We start from the raw sequence: 23,029 nt of genomic DNA, 5'->3' as shown, positions 1-23,029 counted from the left end.
TTTCTTGTCTTGTTCACTGTTATTTTCCTGAGAAGGCCTAGTAAAGTGCTGGTCACAAAATGAGCCAACAATAAATACTTGTTAGTTAAATGAATGATAGATATATAGGTGTTATAGAATCTAGATTAAAAAAGAAAAAGGCCAGAGGGAAATCAGGAGAGTGTTCTCACACTTTAAGTGTTCACTGATAAGTACTTGAGTAGGAGGATAACAACGGAAGCAGAGACAAATAAGAAAATTAGACACTAAGAGAAATAACTGGTGTATAACCGGATATAGTAAAGAAACTGAAACAACAAGGACAAGCCTAGAAAATTAATAGTGTGGAGGGAATGGCATTAATGAAGATGAAAAGTTCAGTGTGGATGGGAGTTTAAGTCACACTGAGGTGAAAATATTCTTTAGTCGGATAGTGATTTAAGAGTCAAGAATAATCACATGCCGCCCTTAATTCCTTCTTCTCCCTTAAAACCCCCCGACTCTGAATCACCGAGTTCTCACGATTTAACATCCTAAATATTTCTTGTCTGCATCCCCTCCCATTCTTTCTATTACACACGTCTACAATAATCTCTATATCTTCCCTTACATTATTATAATGGCCTCCTAAGTGGTCCCTTTGCCTCTAGTCTTATTTCCTCAAGTCCACTGTGATAGGCAGCTTCAAAGATTCCAATGACCCCTTCCTCCCTAGTATTCATGCTTTTCTGTAATCCCTTCCCATTAAGTGTGGGCTGGACCAGTCAGTGACTTGTTGCTAATGAACAGAATATGCAAAAGTGACAGGATGTCATTTCTAAGATCAGGTTAAAAGACTCTGGCTTCCATCTCCTTCACCTTCCTCTCTTGCCCTCTCATGGCTGCCATGTTATGAGCTTTCCTATGGAGAGGCCTAGGGCGAGGAACTGAGTGATGCCTCAGTCCAATAGCCCAAAAGAAACTCAACAACCACTTCAGTGAGCGTGGAAGTGGATTCTCCCCCGAATGCGACCTCAAAAGGCTGACACCTTGATCACCACCTCATGAGAGACCCTGAACCAGAAAGCCCAGTTATCTATCAATGCCCAGGTTCTTGAACCAAGGTAAACTGTAAGATAATAAAGTGTTATTTTAGCTACTAGGTTTTTATGTAATGTTATGCAGCCATAGATAACTGATACAAGCATTTCTTATAAAGCTATTAAACTAATCTATCTAAAATCAGTATCTGACTCACTCCCTTCACCATTTAAAAAAAATCTGTTGAAAGCTCCCTACTGCCTAGGGGATGAAGTGCAAGCTCTTTAACATGACATATTTTTGGATTTGGGCCCCTCTAGCTTCACCTCCTATCATCCTTGCTTCACATTTTAAGCTCTTGAAACAAACATACTTGTACTTTATCTTGTTTCTTTCTTTCATGTTTTGGCTCATGCTGTAATCCCTGCCTAGAATGTCACTAAACCACCTTTTAGTCTGGCTTCTATTCCTTCATTAAAATCTCGAGTGGTATCCATTTTCAGGCATATTTCCTGATCTCAAACTGTCCTCCTAACTATGTATCTTCTCTATGCTATTAAAAAAAAATAAAATCTGTGAAACCTATGGAAAGGTTAGAGAAAAAAATAGGTGGAAAGCAACTGGAAGTGGGGTTAAAGATTTGGATAGTGAAAGAGTAATGGTTTTTCCTTTGTCTAACCTGAAGGGTAGTGTCTGTTTCTATCTACTGTGCTGTTATTAAATAGGTGAGGACTCCTTGTATTTATAAAAAAAAGGCAAAGAAAAACATGACGGTAGACGAATAAAGTACCATTCAATCATTAGGACATTTTTCTTTCCTCTCTCTATCCTCATTTCTCAGGAAAAAGGGATCAGTCACAGAGTGTTTATATACCTAACTTAGAATTTTTATGTTTTCCTACTTTCCCTACTGAACTTCTCAGAAAATGAGGCACAAAAAATGGTTCCCCTAGAATAACTGAAAAGAAAAAAGTGGTTTTTTTCCATGTGCCTCTTAAATGTAGCTATTTTGATAATTTATTCTCCAATCTTTATCCCAAGGGACTGCTAATAATGCCTGGAGATATCTGAGGTGGAAAATCCACTCAAATGGAAATCATGATACTTGGGTTCTAATTGTGCCATTAATAGCTTTAGACAAACTATATAACCTTCCAGAGCATCAGTTTTCACACGCACAAAATTGGGGCATAGATTAAATATATAAGCAATTTCTTCTTTTATTTTTCGTTCAATAAGAAAAAATGTTCAAACCACAAAAAACACTAGAGAGAGAATACATTTGGAAATGAAAGAAAATTTAAGTTGCTTTTATGTACTAAACACAAACACACACACGCACACACGCACACACACAGTCACCAAATGAGATGAGATACACTTGACAAATTGATTTACTCCATCACTAATTTGGGAACCCTGCAAATGAATGTATTAAGGAATCAACACAAATAAGCGATGATAGAGCATTTCTATATACTTTGATTGGCATCAGACTTTCTAGAACCACATGGAACTTCATCCTAGAGTTGTAGAAATGCAGGCCTAGAGCACTGAAGTAACTTGCTTAAGGATAAAGCTAGTGAACGGGAAAACTAGAATTAGACCAGATCTTTTGACTCTAAATTTAATTTTTCAAAGTTCAAGTCAACAAACATTTATTATATGTCTACGTGTGCCAAGCATATGCTAGGCACCAGAAATAAAAAGATAAATAATACACGATACCTTACTTCAAAAGATTTAGTAACTATTGAAAAAGCCTATAGAGCGAGGTCAATGGAACAAACACTTGTTTAGGGCCCACCATTTGGAAGAAGGCATATGTGAATTCCAAACAACTGTAGATTTGCCATTTTCATTTCCCACGAACTTTGGTGAATGATTTTCTTCCTTAGTATGCTGATAACTTACTTTTAAATATACCTTTAAAAATAAAGTGGAGAAGAATGGAATAAAAGAGAACATGGACTCTACTGAAACAGATGGCATATAATATGAGGAATGATATTAAGCAATAGGTATGAAATATCTTTTTGCAAACAACTCTTACAGTATTTATTGTTTTAGAATGCCTAGGGCTAGTCAATTTTACCCCCCAAAACCTAAAGCACAATAAGATGTGGCTGAGTCCAATCTATAATAATCCTTGAGATCAGTCAGAAAACATGGAGAACATTCTCTTTACAATCTCCAGAACAACCATCTATACATTTATCCAAACCTTTGTTCAAATTTTTACATGTATATTCCATATGTGTTGCCTCCCAGTCTGCTCCTCCCTGCCACCACCTTCGTAAACAACTAGTACTTTCCTTTTTCTCCTAAAATTGACTTTCATATGTGGCCCTTAGTTTGAGGATTCTAAAATTAGTAAAGTTCCAAGATTAGAGATAACACACAATTAGAACTAACAGGGAATTTAGAGATCACTCATTTTAACACTCAATTCAAGAACCATAATGCAGAGAAACATTTCAATCAAATTAATGTTAGAAGCAAACATTTATTTAAGAACAACTAAATAAAAGATCACAACTGATATAGGGAAATAATATAGAGAAAATGTACATTTTTAGTAAGGGTCAACTGAGGTTTTTACTGATTTTGCTATACCACAAAATTTGGAATCATTGCCTGTTGAGATCGAATTTTAATAAAATGTTTACATTCAACAGCAGCAAGCATTTCACCAAAGCACATGAATGCACCATACTAATTAACTCTAATAATAATTTTTAAATAATGTAAGAATTTCAGCTGTAAGAGCAATAACTAGGTCATGAAACTGGTGGGGAGAAAAGGATGCTTGCTAAATCACATAGTGATATGCAATTTAGAACCAAGGTCAACTTCTGTAATAATTCAAAAGTCATAAAAATGTAAAAGAAACCTACAGAAACTCAATCTTTGACTTTTAAAATTGTGTTTAGCTCAGGAGTTTGTCCATATTTTTCTAATTAACTATTGTAATGGCGAGTCATAAAACAGATTTTAGAATGGATCTATCTAGCCATAATGAAAGGATATGGGGAAAAAGACAAGCATAGCAAATTCCCAACTGAGCTAAGACTTAGAGCTGCATCCAAACCCAAAAAGTAAGCATTTGGAAACAATTAGAGGTTCACTTCTGGTTGACTAACTCAATTCTAGCTTTAACAATGAGACACCATTTTCCTAGCATATATAAAAAGGAATGAGTCATTAGCTATATGAGTTTACCAGTAAAACAGGGTAATGATTTTATTCTTCAAAAGCTGAAGGTAAATCAAATTTATAACCATACAATCAAACATAAATTTAAATGTAAAAGCTGAAATGCTAGCAAATTAAATACACGAGTTAGTTATTACTCTTTATTGCCAGTAACTTTGCAAATGAAAATATATTCAAATTTTACTTCAAAAACAGCTTTAGTGAAAGAGTCTCACCGTTTCATCAGTAAACAAAACTATCTAGCAGTTATAAACAAACCAAACAAGGGAAAGGATATACATTATGAAAACTTTTAAGAACATCAGACTAGTGATAATCATGCTTAATAAAAAATTTCAGAGAGCTGAAACTACTACTTAGATCTGAGAATAAATCTTTATTAATAATAATTGGACATAATTACTGATTCAACTTTTTGAATCAGCTTATGGGCTAAGTTCTCCTGGATATTATCAGCATATATTTGCAGGTCTGGTATATGTCGTATACTCTAAAATGTTTAGTGGACAAAAAAGCCAAAGAAAATTGACCCCAAATTGTAATGTATGCTACATTTAGACATGGTGGTCCTATGGCAAACTGTAAAAACATGCAGTCCTGTTTGCATAAATACAATTATTTCATAGTAATGAACAATTATCTATTAATCCAGAATTTCATAAACCTAATATTGAATAGATAACCCAAAACTACAGGGATTGTAGTTTACCTTACAATTATACTGAGTTTCTAAAACCTATGGTTTAAATCAATGCATATTTACAGAGTACTTACATTACTCTACAATGGGAATAAGAAGATACCCTAAAATACCCCTAGAACTCAGAGCCAAAGTCATGAAAAGGTCGCCCCTTTCCTTAAACTTCTGGAATTTAGTTATAACACTTAATTTATCTGGTCTTTGAACGGAAAGCGTTAGTAAACAACGTCAAATTACTAAATAATTAGTAATGTCTTTGTTTAGATAACACTTAATAGTTTTTAAAGTGCTTGCATAAATTTTTTCTAATCTGATCCTCACAATAACCGTAAGTAACCAAAATGTTGAAATCACAGATGTAGACAAGCTCATAAGAGATTATTAAGGCCAACTCCCTCATTTTACAGAAGAGAAAATCATCTCAGAGAGATTATGACAACTTGCTCTTTGCTGTGCACTAGTAAGAGGCAGAGCTGGGTGTGATAATTCCATGGCTAATGTCCTCTGCACTACACTGAGTGTCTCACCATGATTAAGTCAACTGGAGTCAGAGATCATGTCATATTTTTTATTCTTAGTAACCAGCACAGTGGTTGGAATATAATAAGCACTTGACACATGACTTCTGAATGTATAATCTATTTTAAAATTTCAAACACTAGTAAAAATTATTAAAATATAGAACAGCTCTTCTTTGACATGACTTTCAAAGACAGTAATAGCTAAATAGCAAAAAGGTAATGAGCCCCTCGATTTAGTCACCCCTACCAAAAAAAGAATCCAATAGAAACAAAAATATCTTATCTATTCAAGTAGAGGTGAGAAAGAATTATACTTAGGCAGGAGCAAGCAGAATTCCCAATTCTTGATGTGCAATTTATTATCCTAATAAATACTCTTTATTCTCATGAATAAGAAACTAAAATCACACCAGCAATATAAGTAAAAAAATAAATTAAATAATCTACTATGTATCTATAAAGAACAAAGGTGCAGATAAAGAAGAAAAATGAATAGGATTCACACTAATATGCTGTCAAGAAGTAGCGAATTGGAAGAGACAATGGAATCAATGAAGCAAAAGGGCAAAGAGCTCCACAAGATATAGTTTTGAGAGATAGGAAGGAATAAATTCAAATTATACTTTAAGAAAACCTGCATTTTAAAAAAGTATATAAGAAACAGAACTTTGTTTAGAAAAACTAGATGAGAAGATGAGACGCAAGAAATGTTTATTAAAACTACCAAAATCAAATTAATTATTATCAAGTAGCTGCTTCTATGACCACAAGTTCTAGTTTCTTAGTTGGTCTATCTAAGGGTTTGTCAATTTTGTTGATCTAAAAAAATTAACTCTGGGTTAAATTTTTCTATTGTTTTTCTATTCTCTATTTCATTTATCTGCTCCAATAGTTACTATTTCCTTCCTTCTGCTGATTTAGAGTAAGTTTATTCTTTTTCTACAATAAACGTAGGCATTTATTGCTACGAAATTCCCTCTTTACTACTTTCACCTCATCTCAAATTTTGATATGTTGTTTTGTTTTCTTTTGCCTCTAGATATTTTCTAAATTCCCTTGTGATTTCTTCTTTGACCCACTGTTTGTCAAAGAGTGTGTTGTTTACAAATACAGAGGATAATCTGAGGACAACTTCCCCCTGGGGAGGGAGACTGAGGGGGCTGGGAGAATGGGGTGAAGGGTTAAAGCAGCACAAATCAGTAGTTGATGGTCATGGGGATGGGGAACATAGCATAAGGAATGCAGTTAGCAGAAATGTAATGGCTAGAGAGCCAGAGGAGAGAAAGAGCAATTAGGGGGATGGTTTTCTAAACTATATAAATGTCTAAGCAATGTACTATATACTTGAAACCAATATAATAATTTTTTTAGGTGTGCTGTTTGATATCCACATATTTTTGGATTTTTGTGTTTTCCTTCTGCTACTGATTTCTAGTTTCGTTCCACTGTAAGCAGAGAAGACATTTTGTATAATTTCAAACTTCTAAATTTGTTAGGACTTCTTTTGTGACCTAATATGTAGTCTATTGGGGAGATTATTTCATGTGCACTTGAAATTTATCTTAGTTGGAATTCTTACAGTTTCTTCAATTTGTATATCCATTTTTCTTCTCAGATTTAAGAAAGTTTTGGCCATTGTTTTTAAATAGGTTCTCTGCCTTTTTCTCAGTTTCTTTACTTTCTGGACTCCCATAATCCATGTAGGAGTGTTCTAATGTTCTGCTTGTCCATAAATAACTCAGGCTCTCTTCTCTTCATTTTTTCTTTCTTTACCTCCAGAATTTCTGCTTGGCTCTTCATAGTTTCTATCTCTTTGTTGATATTCTCATTTTGTCCATGCATCGTTTTCCTGATTTTACTTAGTGTCTGTGTTTTCTTTTAATTAATTGGGCATCTTTATAATGGTAATTTTGAATTCTTTATCTGGGAATCCATATGTCTCCAGGTTTGGTGTCCAGAGATCTATTTCCTTTAAATGTGCTGTGGTTGGGTGTTTCTTTGTGTGCCTTATTTCTTGTTGTTTGGATTTCAGCATCTGAAGAATCAGCCACCTCTCCAGACTTTGTGGTCTGGTTTCATACAGGGAGGTCTTTTTCTACATAGCCTGGCTAGAGAGTCTGGAGACCCCTCAAATCTTTCCTAGATATGTGTCCTGGGCTTGTGCATGAAATCTAATGAAAAAGTTTGCTGCCTTCTACTCAGGAGCTCCTCCAGGTGTCTGAAATATTGCAGCAGGCTAGAGCATTAGTAAATCACAGTCCTGGGGCTCCACCTATTGTCTGCCTGTGGTACTACAGACTCTAATGTACGGTTGATGTCTTTATTCTCAGGAATGCCCAACCTGGCACCCAGTTCCTGTCAGTGCAACAGGTCCTCACATAATTCCTTTCATTCAATGTCTTTTTGTTATAACATTGATGAGATGCTGTTGGAACTTCACTCTTGTTTATTTCAATTAGCCTATGGTAACACTGGTTTCATTATACATTGTTCTGCTTAAAGTCGCAGCTCCTAAGAACCTATCATCAAGACTGAGGACTTACCGTACTTGGATACAAGCAAGATAGAAATCAGCCCTCTAAAATCAGTTGGTGGTATGTTCAACTCCTTTCTCCTTCCCAGGAAGAAGATGGGAGTTGGCGGTTTTCTCCCAAACGCCCCACCCTATCTGGGGTGGGAGTCACTATGATGAGAGGAAGTAGAGAGAATCATGAATTTCCTATTGAGCCCCCATGCTATTGGCTCCCCACTAGACTGAGGTGTAAACACCTTTTAACTAGTTTCTGGATTTCTCACAGAGTAGTTTGTAACTTTATTGTGTTAAATCTCTGTCTTCAATGAGGAGGAGAGGGAGTCTAGGGCTTCCTATTCTGCCGTCTTGCTGATGTCGCTCTCCCTCATTTTTCTTTTAGGACTGCATAGAACTCCTTTATTAGTGGACACTTCCATTCTTTCCAATCATATATTTTACATTAAAAAAAATCTCTTCTTTCTAATTTTTAAGTCTCAAATACTTTCTCTTGTCTGTTATTGGCTAATGATCACTAATACATTATCCCATTTGCTCTGTTCCTCCTAATATTTCTAAGACCATCCTCCAGCTTTCAACTAGGGTTCTTCATTTAAACCATCGAACACACAAAATGATTTGAAGGACAGTTTTGCAGTTCCCCCAAGAATAGTACATAATCAGTACTTTACTAGAAAGGTAGTTGAGAAGTTAATAATTATATACAAATGATGCTTTAGGACATTAGAGCATTCTCTCCCAGAATGCTGTTTGAGATAAGGTGTTAGATTAGTCAGTATTTATAAATGCTCTATGATGGTTTTATGTGTAATACAATTACTAGGCAATAATTTTCCCATTATAGATACATATACAAACACCAAGTTAAAATTGTCTTCCTTTTATCTTAGTCTCCAAAAGTATTGTTCATAAATTAGAACCACAAAGAAAAGTGTTAGATACCGCCCAAAACCATTCTGAAAAAAAACTCCGTAATTTCTCACATATATGACTATTTGAAGACATGGTAGCTTCTTACATGCCAAAAAAATGCTTACTTTGTGCTTAACATAGTCTATAAATAATTACCTATTTGATCACGGAATCAACAAGATTTCTCAAAATAAGTATCTGGTCCAAATACAGTATTTGTGAACAATGATGATCACCTATGATTAAGAACTTCAAGTTTACAATTTTGTTTTATTAGTACATATTCTTTCCATTTTGTACTTATGACCATCATGACATTTCCAAAGCCCGTACCTTAGTTTGCCTCTAAAAGTTGAGCTATTTTTTCTCCAAAATAAGAAATAAATATATTATCTGAAGTTTTACACCTAACAAAAATATAATTTTGTTTAATAAGGTTTTCTTTGTATTAACAAATGATTGTGGTAAAAATGTACAAAGCACCGTAAGATAGTAAAACTGGTGAGTTGTAGAAAACTGATTTAAGAAAAAAAAATTCAGCAAGGCTTCAGCAATACCACACCAGTAACAGAGTTCATTTCTGCATCCTGTTTATGTATTTTTTCCCATCGGGCATAGGTATACCTCTTATTTATGTAAGTCAAAAATCAAGCTACAGATCTAGGTAAAGGGCATCACTCTTAAATCACAGTGTGGCTGAAAGCTACAACTAATTGTTCAGATTTCCACATTCTAAGTTATGAATCTACTTTCCATTCCAATGTAACTACTAATGGGAAAACAGAAGCAAAACCACTCTAAAATCTCTCCTAAGAAATATATTTTTTTAGAAGATAAAAATTATATTCTCATCGTTATACTCAATCTGCTGCTTTTCATTGGGAAACAAAATTTATCACAGTACAACCCGGTTTTACCCCAAAATTTGTATCACCATTTGCTGTGTTAAAAAATTTGCCTGTGTTGAAAGAAAAACAGTCTTTTCACTGTGAAAGTGAAAATGGAACACTGGGCAGGCAGCCTAGAAAGGAGAAACGGGACATCTATTTCCATGGCACGTTCTCAGCTGAGGAACATTTAAGTACAAAGAATATATAAAGAGTCCCATTATTCCTCTCGCTCTTGATGAATTGCAAATATATATAAAAATTAAGGGTAAGGTCAAATTACTTCTTTATACTCGATTTTATTGCGGCTGTAAGAGTTTTCATCCATTTCCTAAGATCAGCTTTAGCTAATCAGGCAAACTCTTAACCAATTTGAAAAACATCTCAGACTGATCTCCTTGCAAATATTTCATTATCATGTGAACGTTTAAGTAAATTAAGTGTGCTTTCTTAACAGAAAAATAGACAACTGGGATGTCTTTATTTTGTACTTCGAAGCTAAAATTTTTTTATTGCCCTCCATTTAAAAAATATTATGCTTTTTTAAGCCAAAGTCAGAAATGTTGATTTATCTTAGTGACATTAGGAAAGAACCATAATTTAAAAATTACAACACCCAGAGAGCCACATAACATTCAGATAGACAGACAGACAGACGCACGCACACACACACACAAGTATATTTTCCCCTTCATCCATGTAAAGAGAAATATATACATTAGATATGGACTCATTACAATAATGAGTCATTCTTATGTGTTGCCCTGTACCTTGTTGTCATTTATTGTCATTGAATTAAGGCCTTGCTACCTTATAAATCATCCCAAAACTTTATTGACTTAAAGTAGTTACTACTATTTTTCATCTAGAACCTGTGAATACTCTAATGCTGACTAAGCTAACGATCAGCACATATAGCAGAAATTCAATAATGGAAAAAAAAGCCTAAAAATGACTAAAGAAATACTGTTAACAGTTGTAATGTGACCTCTAGGTATTGTGATCCTGATTGATTTTTCTTCATTTTTTTATACTTTGCATCATTTTCCAAGTTTTCTATAATCACCATACATTCAGAATCAGAAAAAAGCTAAAGAAGTTTTCTTACTGAGAATATAACTTTGTATACGTAACAGAAACAAAAATACTGTAAAAAAAAGACTCTCAGAATTAAAGAAAAAAGCCAAAAGAACACCACAAAAATATTGACATGGTGTGTGGAGAAAGATGGCTGCAGTCAGGCTCCCTCAACACCCTCAGCAGCTTCAGGATGGAAGTGACTCAGCACTTCTCCCCTCATGTACCCATGTGCCCCGTACGCATGCGCGGGCTTCCATCGTCTGGCAGTGTGCTACTGTCGTTTAACCTCTGTGTAAAAGGCGCCGCCACCCTGCGAGGCTCGCTGTGCCCCTGCTGGAATAAAGAGCTATGTCGCAGTTGCCTACGGCTCCCCGCATTTTCTTCCAACTGCCTGAGCCTCGTACCACTTACCGCGGAACCTTGAATCTACAATAACACACATATGGTTCTCTCGGCTGGTAGAACTATAGGTAATTTTTTTCCTTATCTTTTCTATAGACTGTCAAGTTTCTTTGTCAACAATGATTTCCATAATTTTTAAAAAAATGTTGCAATTTTCATTAAATCCTCAGTATCTTTTCGAATTGCCATAGCACTTGCATGATCTACCTGAAACTCCACATACTACTGGGGCTTGCAGTGAGGTAAATGTCCTCCCTGCTTAACACAACTGTTCCCAGATCGTTGTTCTTACTTCCCCTAAAACACAGCTCCTGTTAAGGCCCAGCAGTCAGGTTATTCCACCCCCCACCCGCCCTGAGGACCAGTGTCAACAGTTCTTGATAGCTCCCCTTCAGTCACTTGTAGGGTTTGGCAATGGACTTACTATCTTTCTACCTCTGCCTTTCTCGTTACTCTTAATTTAAATACCTATGTGGACAATCCATCCAACACTTGGCCTCTATAGGATGATCTTATCCTATATTCACTTCTGGGATCATATTTTAGACCTTAAATATCTCAATTTTAAGTATGTAACAGGTGAACAACCCTTCCTACTTCTAGATCTCTTCCCCTAACCCTTCCACTCTAACACTTTTCCCAGAAATCCAATCCACTAACTCTATCATTTTTCTTTTTTTTAGCATCAATCCTTACCTTTAAATCTTAATTTCCCACCACTGTAATCCTGCCTTGCTCCTTTCCTTCTTTGTCAGTACTCACCCGCTAAATCCCAAACCTGTTAAAACCAACTCTCTATTCCATACCTTTACCAAAAGCTGAACAAGACTCGAAAAAAAAACATACAATTGTGCTGGTTGTTTTCACTTTAAATTCATGACCACAAACTTCAAAGTGGGCCCTCAGTGTTGTCAGGCAAGCACGCCGCTCTCTTTACAGCAAAAGGCCTTGAAAAGGAGTTGACTACAGTTGCTGTCGCCATTTCTTCTCCTCCCAGTCCTCTTTTGAAGCTACTTTGATCAGACTTTCATTCTCAACATTTTTCTGAGTGTCTTATCTAAGATATCAATTATCAGTCCCAGCTGCCTTTAGCAGGTTTGATTATTGCTTACCGTTTGAAAATCTTTCACAAGGCTCCTAAAACAATATGTGCTTGCTCTCTCTTGCTATATAATATAAATTCAAACCACTGAGCATCCTGTCTTATCACCACCCTGGTAAGAGGGTCTACCGAAGAAATATTTGTTGAAAATAAATTGTGCAGTTATATTTCAGTAAAAAAAGTTTTCTCTGTGTGTGTATGCATGCATGTATTTATATTTGTGGAATAACTGAATGGGAACAGAAGTAAGAATTCCCTATTTGGGATTAGAGAAATAAGTTTCTGAGATTGAAAAACATGAATTTATTGATGCAAATCCAAAAGGTACCAATATTTTGTCTGGCAGAGTTAAGGACAGACTTTACAACACTGAAAAACCAGTTTGCCCCCATGGAGCTTAAGAGAGACGAGACAGGCTATTTCAACACAGAAAGCAAACGCCGTGAGAGTTGTAGTGTTGGTGCTGTCTGCGCACTTAATGCAGCCTGAGATGTGGAAAATCAGACAATGCTCCCTGAAGCAAGTGCCATTTAAACTGAAATCTAATCTGAAGCACAAATAATTGTGTTCTATGCACTTGTGGAGGACATGGGGAAGGGAGAAAGGCACTCCGTATAAGAGTATTTTACTTTGGAGAGAAGAAATATGAACAAAGCCCAGAATCCAGAGGGTTCACAACACACTTTCAGGCAACTGAAAGTAATTTACAGTAGCTGGAGAGCAGAATATAAATTGACAAAGGGTGAAAGAAATACTGAAGTGAACGGGGAACAAAATGAAGCCCCACTAAGGAGTTCAGACTTTATCTTGAGGGTAAGAAAGAGGCACTGAAGGATTTGAGGCAAGACAGTTGTCACATGTACCATAATCCTCAAGAAAGATCATTTTGGCCACAGTATAGAGAAGAGTTTGGAGGAACAAGGACACCAACCTCTTCCAAGCAGCAAATGACACAAGAATTAGGATAACAACAGTGGAGGGAGACAAAGAAAAGGGATCATTAAGATTCTACTCTAAGAAGTACCAGAAGCAACAAAGAATTATAATACAAAACCAAATAAAACGAACGCTGAACATGCAAATAAAGAGGTACATATGTAACTGGATTTCGTTAACCGATGTCACCATAAAAAAGAAAAAAAGGAAAAAAGAAATTAAAAAAAAAAAGAGAACCCATGTAAGTTACCAAACCTCAGGAATTAAGTTTCATAAAAGGTGTGACATTTAAGCTGAACTTACAAGGAAGTACAAGATTTTCAAAGATGAAGAAAAAGCATTCCAAGCTTTATAAAAAACTTTTACATAGAAGAGTGGCTTCTTGGTACAAATAACTTTTTTTAGTTAAAAAATCTACATATTTAAAATGTAATCCTATTTTAAGCAAAAACTTAAAAATCTGCATTTATGACTAATTTATAAGATTATAATGTCATTGTAATTTAGTAAGTCTATTCTGTTTAACTATAGTTGACTAGAATAATCAGCCCTCTCAAGTCTTGTTATCACTACAAAGAAAATTTTACTAACAGTAAAATCATATGGATAAATAAAACAAAAACAGTCCAATCAAGACATATCTTTATAAATAATTCAAGACTGTGAAATAAAGGCACACGTTCAATTATTCTGATAAAAATTAAAACAATAAACTGACAAATTTAAGAGATAACAACTATACAATCTAATTCAGCAATAATTTGAGAATTTATGCACGCACACACATACACTTTTTACATATACACTGGCACTATAGTAGGCAATAGAGAGCTAAAAAGCTAAGAGACAAATCCTTCCTCAAGAATTTATAATCTAGATAGAGAGACAGACATAAGTACACCTCAATAAGCATTTTTACAAGAGTTCCACAATAATAATGTGACTCTATAGATTTTTTACATAGTTCTAGAAGAGATTTTAATATTCTTTCACATTTGGTAGTGCAAGATATAAATGCCAAAGGAAGAAAATTCTAACTATAGTTAGTATATTTTATATTTCCAATGTTCTACTCTACAGATACGGTACTAAATTCAAGAAAATTACTACTGATTTGAATTACAGACCAAAAAGATTAACTGCTAAATACCAAAAGGAAACATCAAACCCTAGGCAAGCATAGAAAATAGCAAGATGAAAAGAGAAATAATCTATGTAGGAATGTGTTAAAGACCAAAGAAAAACCAACTTAATAATTTAGATCTGTAATTTAAATAAGTTATCATTTTCATAATGGAAAGTAACATATCAACACTTACCTTACAACTATGAGCATAGCTATCAGGATTGAACAAATAGGATCTGCTATCATCAGACCAAAATTCTGCATCATGATGGCAGAGGCAATTACACCAATACTCCCCAGTGTATCTGCTAGAATGTGTAAAAATACGCCTAGAAATAAAGCATAATCGGAATCAAAATAACATCTTCTGATCAACTGAAAATACAAATATTTCTTAAAACTATTCTTGATTTTATATGTTAAAAACCAAACACCAGTTTGAAAATCAGTAAGAAAAAGAGTTGCTGCTTAGTAAATAAGTATAGTCTTTGAGAATTGAAATAATCTTTCCTTTTTCAAATCAGCAGGGGTTAAAATATCTGATGCAGACTTTATACTTGCTCTTAATGATCCTTAATGTTTTGGTGTAACATAAATTGAGGAAGAGCAGTAAACTGATTTTTAAATTGTTTCTGCATATTCATCTCTGGTTAAAAGAGCCCCAAAGTTAATTAATAATTTGTTAGAAGAACACTGCATTAGGCCAAAAGAATCTGTCAAGAAAACATTATTTATAACTATGAATATGTGTAGTATGAACACACAGAGCCCTCTGCTGGTTAAAATTACCTTTGAAACGAATTTCCTATGGACCATAACTCTATTCATACTGATGATATACTTACTGCTATTCCTGAAGATTGTGTTACCTCAAGTTACATACGAAGTTCAAACTTGATATAAGAGAAGGTAGGAATTTTAATATTTTAAAGTGAATGTGACTATATTTTGAATTTTTAATAATTAAATATTAAATTGGTAGAATATTGATATTCTAACTGCCCAAGAACCTAGATATAATATTAACATTTAAGAATTGAGACTTGATGGGAAAACCATTAAAAAATGCCAAGAAGAAAGTCTGATATGCATTATTTTTTTAAAAAGTTTAACTAGACAAATTATTCAATGTTTAGATCTTTAACGGGTAAAATTTACTGTGTAGCAAAACAGTCTCTTAAACAAACTTCAACCATACATTGCCAAAAATAGAACATTCTTCAATAGCATCAACTACTCTGTCTGAAAAAGAAATACCTAATATGTCAAGAGTATGTGTCCTCTTCAGAGACACTTATTTTTCTTTATTATTATTCATTGAATATTATAGAAAAAATATTTTTCTTGAGGGTATTTAAATAGTAAAGAATAAGTGTTGAGACCACTTTAAGTTTTAAAAATAAAACTGCAAAACTAGAAAAACATACATATCAAAGTGGATTGAGGGACCCCAAGTTTCAAAACTCTTAAATGATATGTGATTTTAAACCTTTATATTTTTTAATCAATGTTTTGGTAGAATCTAAACACTGAAAGAAAAAAGAAAAGAAAAATTTATTCTTGATTCTCCTTTAATTGGAAAGTTCATAGCTACATCTTACTTGCTGACCTAAAAACTGGTTTTATTAGCTAGTGTCATTAACGATCTAAGCCCTTCTTATTTTCTAGTAACTGTTTCAAGAAGAAAAATCACCAAAGAAAGAAATCTAAACTAATATGATTAATTTATATAAAAGTTGAAAGCCTTAGATGACTTGGTAGAATATTGATATTTGAAATGCCCAAAAACCTAAAAAGCCAGGGTCATATTAAAAATGCAGCAAATAACTTCAAAATTCAGTTAGCTCAGTTTTTCATGTGTGAGTATGTACATGGAAAAGTTTTAGTACCAGGCAGTTATCTCTGTCCGTCAGCTATCTACTGGGCTACATCAGCCACCATATACTGATACTTAGAAAATATAAACTAATTTTCACAACAGCTTATATAAAAGATAATTAGGAAGACAAATCTAACCTTTCCCTCAAATTTTGATGATTTCTAAAACCAAAATAAACTCTTATTATCAAGGCTAATTTTTGGAATTGGATATAGATACATTACATATGCATGATTACAAGCTTTTTCAGCAAATGCTATTCTAAAACAATTCTATGTATTTCACAAATGGAAAACTAAGAGACTAGAAGACACATTTAAACCTCCTGAAATAAACTCTTCGGTATGGTAGAACATATTCACACTGCAAATATAAAAAGCAAGAGCTTTATCAAGACATAGTGGAGAAAAATAGGTGCAGTAGAGATTGGATCACAAGCTACTGGGAAAGTCAGATTAAAGTCAAAAGTTAATAAGGGCAGGAAGATGGGCAATGGGGAATCGGAAAACTTGGACAATGAAATCTAAATTGAAATTCAGAGCCAAAGAGATTCACAGTTCCAAAACGGAACTACCATAGTTCATACAAGACTTGTTTTCTCTGGCTTGTAAAATTTTTTAATTTATCATTTGACATATGTAAGCTCCTTCTTAGGTATCAGCAATTGTGGCCTATGGATACAACTGGGGTCTCACTGTACATTACATTTAAAAAAATATAATAGACTATTTTTGAGAGCAGTTTTAGGTTCACAGCAAAATTGAGCAGAAGATACAGAGACTTCGCATATCTCTTCTGCCCCCACACAACGCGAGCCTCCTCCTTTGTCAACCTCCCCCATCAGAGTGTGCATTTGCCAGAACTGATGAAACAATATTACCCTAAGTCCACAGTTTACACTAGGGTCCATGTTTAATGTCTGTTGTACATTCTTTGGGTTGGGGTGTACCACATTTTTAGCACTAAATTCTTCCACAACATAAATACAGATTGTATATTATTCTGGGAAAAATTATTTAACAATCCACAAAGGTAAACATACTTCTATGGTGTTACTATAGTCATCAAGATGGGTATTACTTATATTTAAGCAGTATAGTTTCTGAATATTTTAATCTTATGAAATCTGAGAAAACAGCCAAGTGACAATTAAATTAAAATGTCTGCTAATATACCGAATAGTGCATATTTTTAAAAAATCACTAGGAAGGCTAACATTTTAAACACAAATATTATGTTATGTATTTTTCTCAAACAAAAATTTCAGATAGCTCAAAACTAAGAAACCAGTTTCATAAAACTGAGAAATATACAAATTCCTTGTCATACCTTGTAAAATCTGTCTGCTGGGTCCTGCTGTCTCTTTTAAGGAAGTACCATCTGTGGAGAATTAAGTGAAATTATTTTAAAACATGTCTTCAATTCTTGATTCAATTTTTGCGATTCAGAGTATTTTTCATTCAAATGTATTGTGAAGGAGCCACATCAGACCTACAAATTATTTTTAAATTTTAATATAGTAATTTAATGGAAATAAACATGGGAAATTTCAAAGAGCATCAAAGGTATACAGAGTGTTTAGGAAATTATCATAGTATGCAATCTGGTAAAAAAAAGTCATTAATAACATTGTAAAAGTCTTCTAATATATATAACATACCTTATACAACTTGCTACACTAATTTTACAATTGAAAATTCTCAAAAAAACAAAACTACTAGTTGAAGTTATAAGCAGTCCAAGAAATGAAGCCAGGACAGCATCCAAGAAAACTGGACTATGGAAACGATAGTTTCCCAATAGCTTCTATGTAGATGGATATGGCAAGCTTTTCACACAGAAGAGATACAAAATACTTTTTCATTTTGCCTTTATGATGAACAAATAAAAAAATACTTCAATCTGTATCCTTAAATACTTTGAAGATTAGTAATTAGCTTTAACATCAAAGCAGAAGATATAGGTAAACAATGTAAGAGATCAACAATATTCATTAAAAGGGATCATCAAAAGGACTGATAAGCTTTCTGATCAGAGAGCTAACAGAGAGCCTGCCCACAGCATGGTTCCTGGTCCACAGCACCAAAAAGCTGACATTACTACAGCCTTGATGGAGCATTGTAACAATACCAAAAGAAGTACAAAAGCATAAGGCTGCACAATAATTTCTGTCTGGACATGGCACTGCTGTGTAGAAAGAAAAATATAACTACCTTGAAAATCCTGCTGTTAGTCAAAAGCATACTGTTCTAAAAACCCAGCTCCTGATCAAGACAAAAGATTTCTGTCTATAGGTAGCAGGTCCAGAAAGAAACAGTCATTTCAATATGATCATTTTGAAAGGTATATTCCGCTGTACTGATATAATAGCTATATAAGACGTTACTCCTATCTACGCAAAATCTGAAAGCCCTTCCAAATATAAAATTTTTCTCTGTGGCAGACGCTAGCTAGGTGTTTACCAAACCCATTTCTTCTTCCTCTTTGGTAAACAACTAAACTACATTTCCCTTGAGTTAAAAGTGGTGTGTGTGACTGAAATGTAAACAAAGAAATACAAGGTGTTAACTACTTCCAGGCTTATAATATCTCACGTGATCTTCTATATACTCTATCTCCAGCTGGATACAGAGAATTCAGTGGTGGATTCCAAGGGTTAAGAATCCCATTGATGGAAAAGAGCCTGGGTCCCTGAATTGCCATAAGGAACAGAGCCCCACCTTCTACCCTATCAACCAACAGCAAGATATAGACTTTTACTGCTTATATCACTGAGATAAGAACAATTAACACAAACTGCTGGCTTTACTCATAGTGTAGTATTCCAATAAATATGAAACACAGTATTTCCCAATGAGACTCTGCCTCTTAGGGGCAAAATGGAATTGGGCCCTATTACTGAAGACTGACTAATATAATACTAAGGCAAAATAATAGTTAAGAACAGATTTTAGAGTCAGATTCCCTGTGTTTGAAGCCTAGCATTTCTATTTATTAGTTGCTATAATCTCTTCGAGCCCTGATGTCACACTAATTCTTCTTTCCCACTTACCATTCTCCCTCTTGACCAATAAAAGGCCACCTTTCACCTATCTAGAATCTTACTACAGTGCTTTCCCAAGGGTACTAGAAAACTCTAGGGCAACGAATAAGGAGTCGATTACAAATGTTTGTGGTAATGTTAACAAAAATAATGACTCTAATTACTGGTTAGCAAATTCTTCCATAAACATCATATTTTCTAATTCTTTGCTTTAATAAAATGTAGGGATTAGCTAATAAAGCTGACAATTAATAGATCATTAAAAACAATTTTTGATGATAAATTATTATGTAATTTTTGGAATACAATTCTGAAGGTATTCAAAAAATTGATTGAAATGCTGTAACAGAACTTGTGTTTTAACATTTAACATTAATATGTACATTATAATGATGAAAAATAGGAATAGAATGTTTTATGCTAAATGTTATTTACCCATAAACTAAGAGCTCCGATCATTTCATTAAGATATGTATTTCAAATAAAACATTGCTTTTTTGATTATACATGTATCAAAATTTGAAAACAGAATTATTTTGATTCACTTTGTCCTAGTAAAAATTATAAAAACTCCATCCAAAAGAAACATTTAAATGCTAAATCTTACATTCCTAGGAAATAAAAAATTTTAATTTATATGCATATTTTATTGCCAAGAAGTATAACAGATGATCAGTTAAAAACATAACACAAATATATTCCATTATTATAAAATTCTTTTAAGGACATAAAATGGTAACAAAAATTCAAGGAGAAACAAAATGCTATAAAATTTATAACTATTTACATATATATTTTTGAATAGGTGATAGTGGGTCTCAAATCACTAAGGTATTTAAAGTTCACTGACTATATACAAAAGAGTAATAAAGAAGTTTCATTCTAAAATATTATCTATAGTGTATCAGAAATTATATTCTTTGCAATATTTATACATAACTTTTTTTAGAAATCATCTTAAAAATGTGAGGAATATACAGTTTTTCGAAATTATTTTGGGATGCATGTGAGCAAAAACTTAGAAAAGCACGATTTTAAAGCATACCACTGTAACAGTTACAAAAGTATAGCAAATCATAGAGACTGAAAAATTAGGGGATTATACTGAATCTCCAAGGCCCCTTTTATATTTTCGAATCTAAAGCTTTAGCATTCTTTGTGGCAAGTAGACACAATATTTAAGCATATACTTTATATAAAGATTAACTAAACTGTATCACATAAGGCAGCTCCATTAATCTATACTCTAAAATTTCGTGAATAAACTATTGAAAACATAATTTCAAAATAAAATATTAATTAAGTTGATAAACACCTTATAACTTAGTACCCAATAGTACATAAGTTAGCATATAAAAATTCCTAAAGGCACACTGAAGTAAATATCAGGTGATATCTATCAAAATTACAATGAAAATGTGAAAAATTGAAAATAACTATCATATTTTTATAAACCTATGTATAACACAAAAGGCCTCATACTACTTTTAAAAAATCATGATTTTCATTTGCTAAAATGCAATTGTTCCTCATTCATTGATAGTCATTTAAAATAGTGGCTTTTTATTATAATACACACACTGAAAAAAAAGCTATATCTACTGCCTTATACCAAGTTAATTTCAATATACACTAAAAATGAACTAGCCCAGGAACCATTTAGTCTAATTCATTAGAAAGGAAGTTGACTGCAATACTTTTAACAGATTCTTTCAACTAGGAAAAGGAATCTGCACAATTTGTTTGTTTGGAAGGCTGTCCACTGGAAAGGCTATAGGCTACACTCACCATGGGAATGGAAGTGACCGTGTCCGTGTCCATGAGCATGATCATGACTATGCGCAGCACCATGTTTCATTCGTGACTATGGCAATGATCTCCATGGCCATGGGCCTGATCCAGAGCACCATTAAAGAGGGAATGGCTGTGTCCATGGCCTAAAAACAGTGTTAGAACAAAAGGTATATAATAATACATTACGTAATGATTATAATACTGACATTAGTGAAAAGAATTAGCTCTAAAACCATATTCAATTCAATAAATATTTACTTGAAAAAACTGTTGTAGATTCATTAAAACAATACTGAAGTCCTACTATGTAGTACAGGAAAAAAATAAAGCAGAAACAAGCAGGTCTTACAATTTATATGGAAACACAAGAAGAGAACCAGAATAGCCAAAACAACCTTTAAAAAGAAGAATATAGTTGGAAAATTCACATATTCTGATTTCAAAACTTACCTCAAAGTTACGTTAATCAAGACAGCATGGTGCTGGCGTGAGGACAAATTTACAGATCAATGAAAAAGAACTTAAGAGTCCAGAACTGAACCCTCACATTTATAGTCAACTGATTGTTGACAAAGGTGCCAAGATAATTCAATGGGGAAAAATGATCTTTTTAACAAATGGTGCTGAGACAACTGGATACCTATATACAAGAAAATGATACTGGACCCATACCTCACACCATACAAAAACTGGCTCAAAGTGGATCACAGACCTAAATATAGACTTAAATAAATACATTTTAACCCCAAAATTTAAGGATGGTTCTTCATGAGAAAAATCTATCAATGTAATTACTAATTTTAAATCAACTAAAAAGGAAAAAATGATTACTTCAACATATGCAGGAATATCCTTTAGTTGATAAAACAGTTTTATCAGAAACAGACCATAAACATCAGACTCAATGGTAAAACTTTAGTGGCATTCTTCATGAAAGCAATGGTTCTCAACCTTGCCGGCACATAAAAGTTGACTGGAGAGCTTTGAAACAAACTGGGTCTCTTCCTCCAGAGATTCTGATGTAAATGTCCTGGGATTAAACCTGGGCATTAGTGTTTTCTTAAAACAGATTGACACAAGGATACAAGCTATAAGTATTTCTAATCAACACTGTGCTAGAGGTCCTGGCTATGCAATAAGACAAGCAGGAATAATGGTTTTCATTCTTAAAAGTAATAAAAACTTTCAACTACCTAAAAATGAACCAAATGAAAAATATAAACATATTTATTAAAATGCCTAAGATAACTTAATAAAAGACATGAAATTTAATATGAATATGAAATTTAATGTAAGCTATGTCAGTTTTCCATAATCAAACAAAAAGACAATACATTCCCAGTCAAAATCCCAACAAGATGTTTTCATAAAAGTTGATAAACTGATGAAAAACAAATAAGCAAGTTAGGTGCAAAAAACTTTGGGAAAAAAACAGACAAGACTTAACCGAGTAGATATTAAATCATAAAGTTCATAACAACTGTTTCATTGTGATAGTGGGACAGCCAAAGAGAAACAGACTAGACCTGATATATAAGGCAATTCAATATAGGGTAAAAGTATCCTTTTACATCAATGGGTAAAGGGCAGATTAATAAATGGTGCTCAGAAAACTGCTTATTCACACTGAGGAAAAAAAAAGTTAAGTTCTAACTCACCCCATCACAAAAACAAATTACATACAGATGAAGGACCAAAATGGATAGGAAAAAACCATCAAACCAAAATTTTCACAGTATTAAATTATAAGAGAATAGGTTTATGTCCCAGGGATAAGAAACTCCTCTAAGCAAAAACATTCTAGAAAAAAAAATATAAGGCAGAAAAACTAGACTATATGCAAATTAAAAAACACTATATAAAAGTTTAGGTGCAGGCACACCGGTGGTGATGAGGGAGGTG

At 33.6% G+C, this 23,029-nt stretch overlaps 1 protein-coding gene across 1 annotated transcript in view; it reads right to left on the bottom strand.

Annotated features, from left to right (window-relative positions):
• SLC30A7 (solute carrier family 30 member 7) overlaps nucleotides 1-23,029 on the bottom strand; it is a 51,907-nt gene that overhangs the window by 16,244 nt on the left and 12,634 nt on the right. The window contains 4 exon segments of the mRNA XM_039869585.1: nucleotides 14,605-14,740; nucleotides 17,620-17,670; nucleotides 21,122-21,190; nucleotides 21,193-21,270. Of these exon segments, the coding sequence (XP_039725519.1) occupies nucleotides 14,605-14,740; nucleotides 17,620-17,670; nucleotides 21,122-21,190; nucleotides 21,193-21,270 (334 nt within the window).

This window comes from Pteropus medius, unplaced genomic scaffold (genome assembly GCF_902729225.1).
Source record: "Pteropus medius unplaced genomic scaffold, Ma_sr-lr_union100, whole genome shotgun sequence".
Taxonomy (NCBI): domain Eukaryota; kingdom Metazoa; phylum Chordata; class Mammalia; order Chiroptera; family Pteropodidae; genus Pteropus; species Pteropus medius.
Note: the sequence above shows the minus strand (reverse complement) of the source record. Positions and strands in the feature narration are given on the sequence as shown.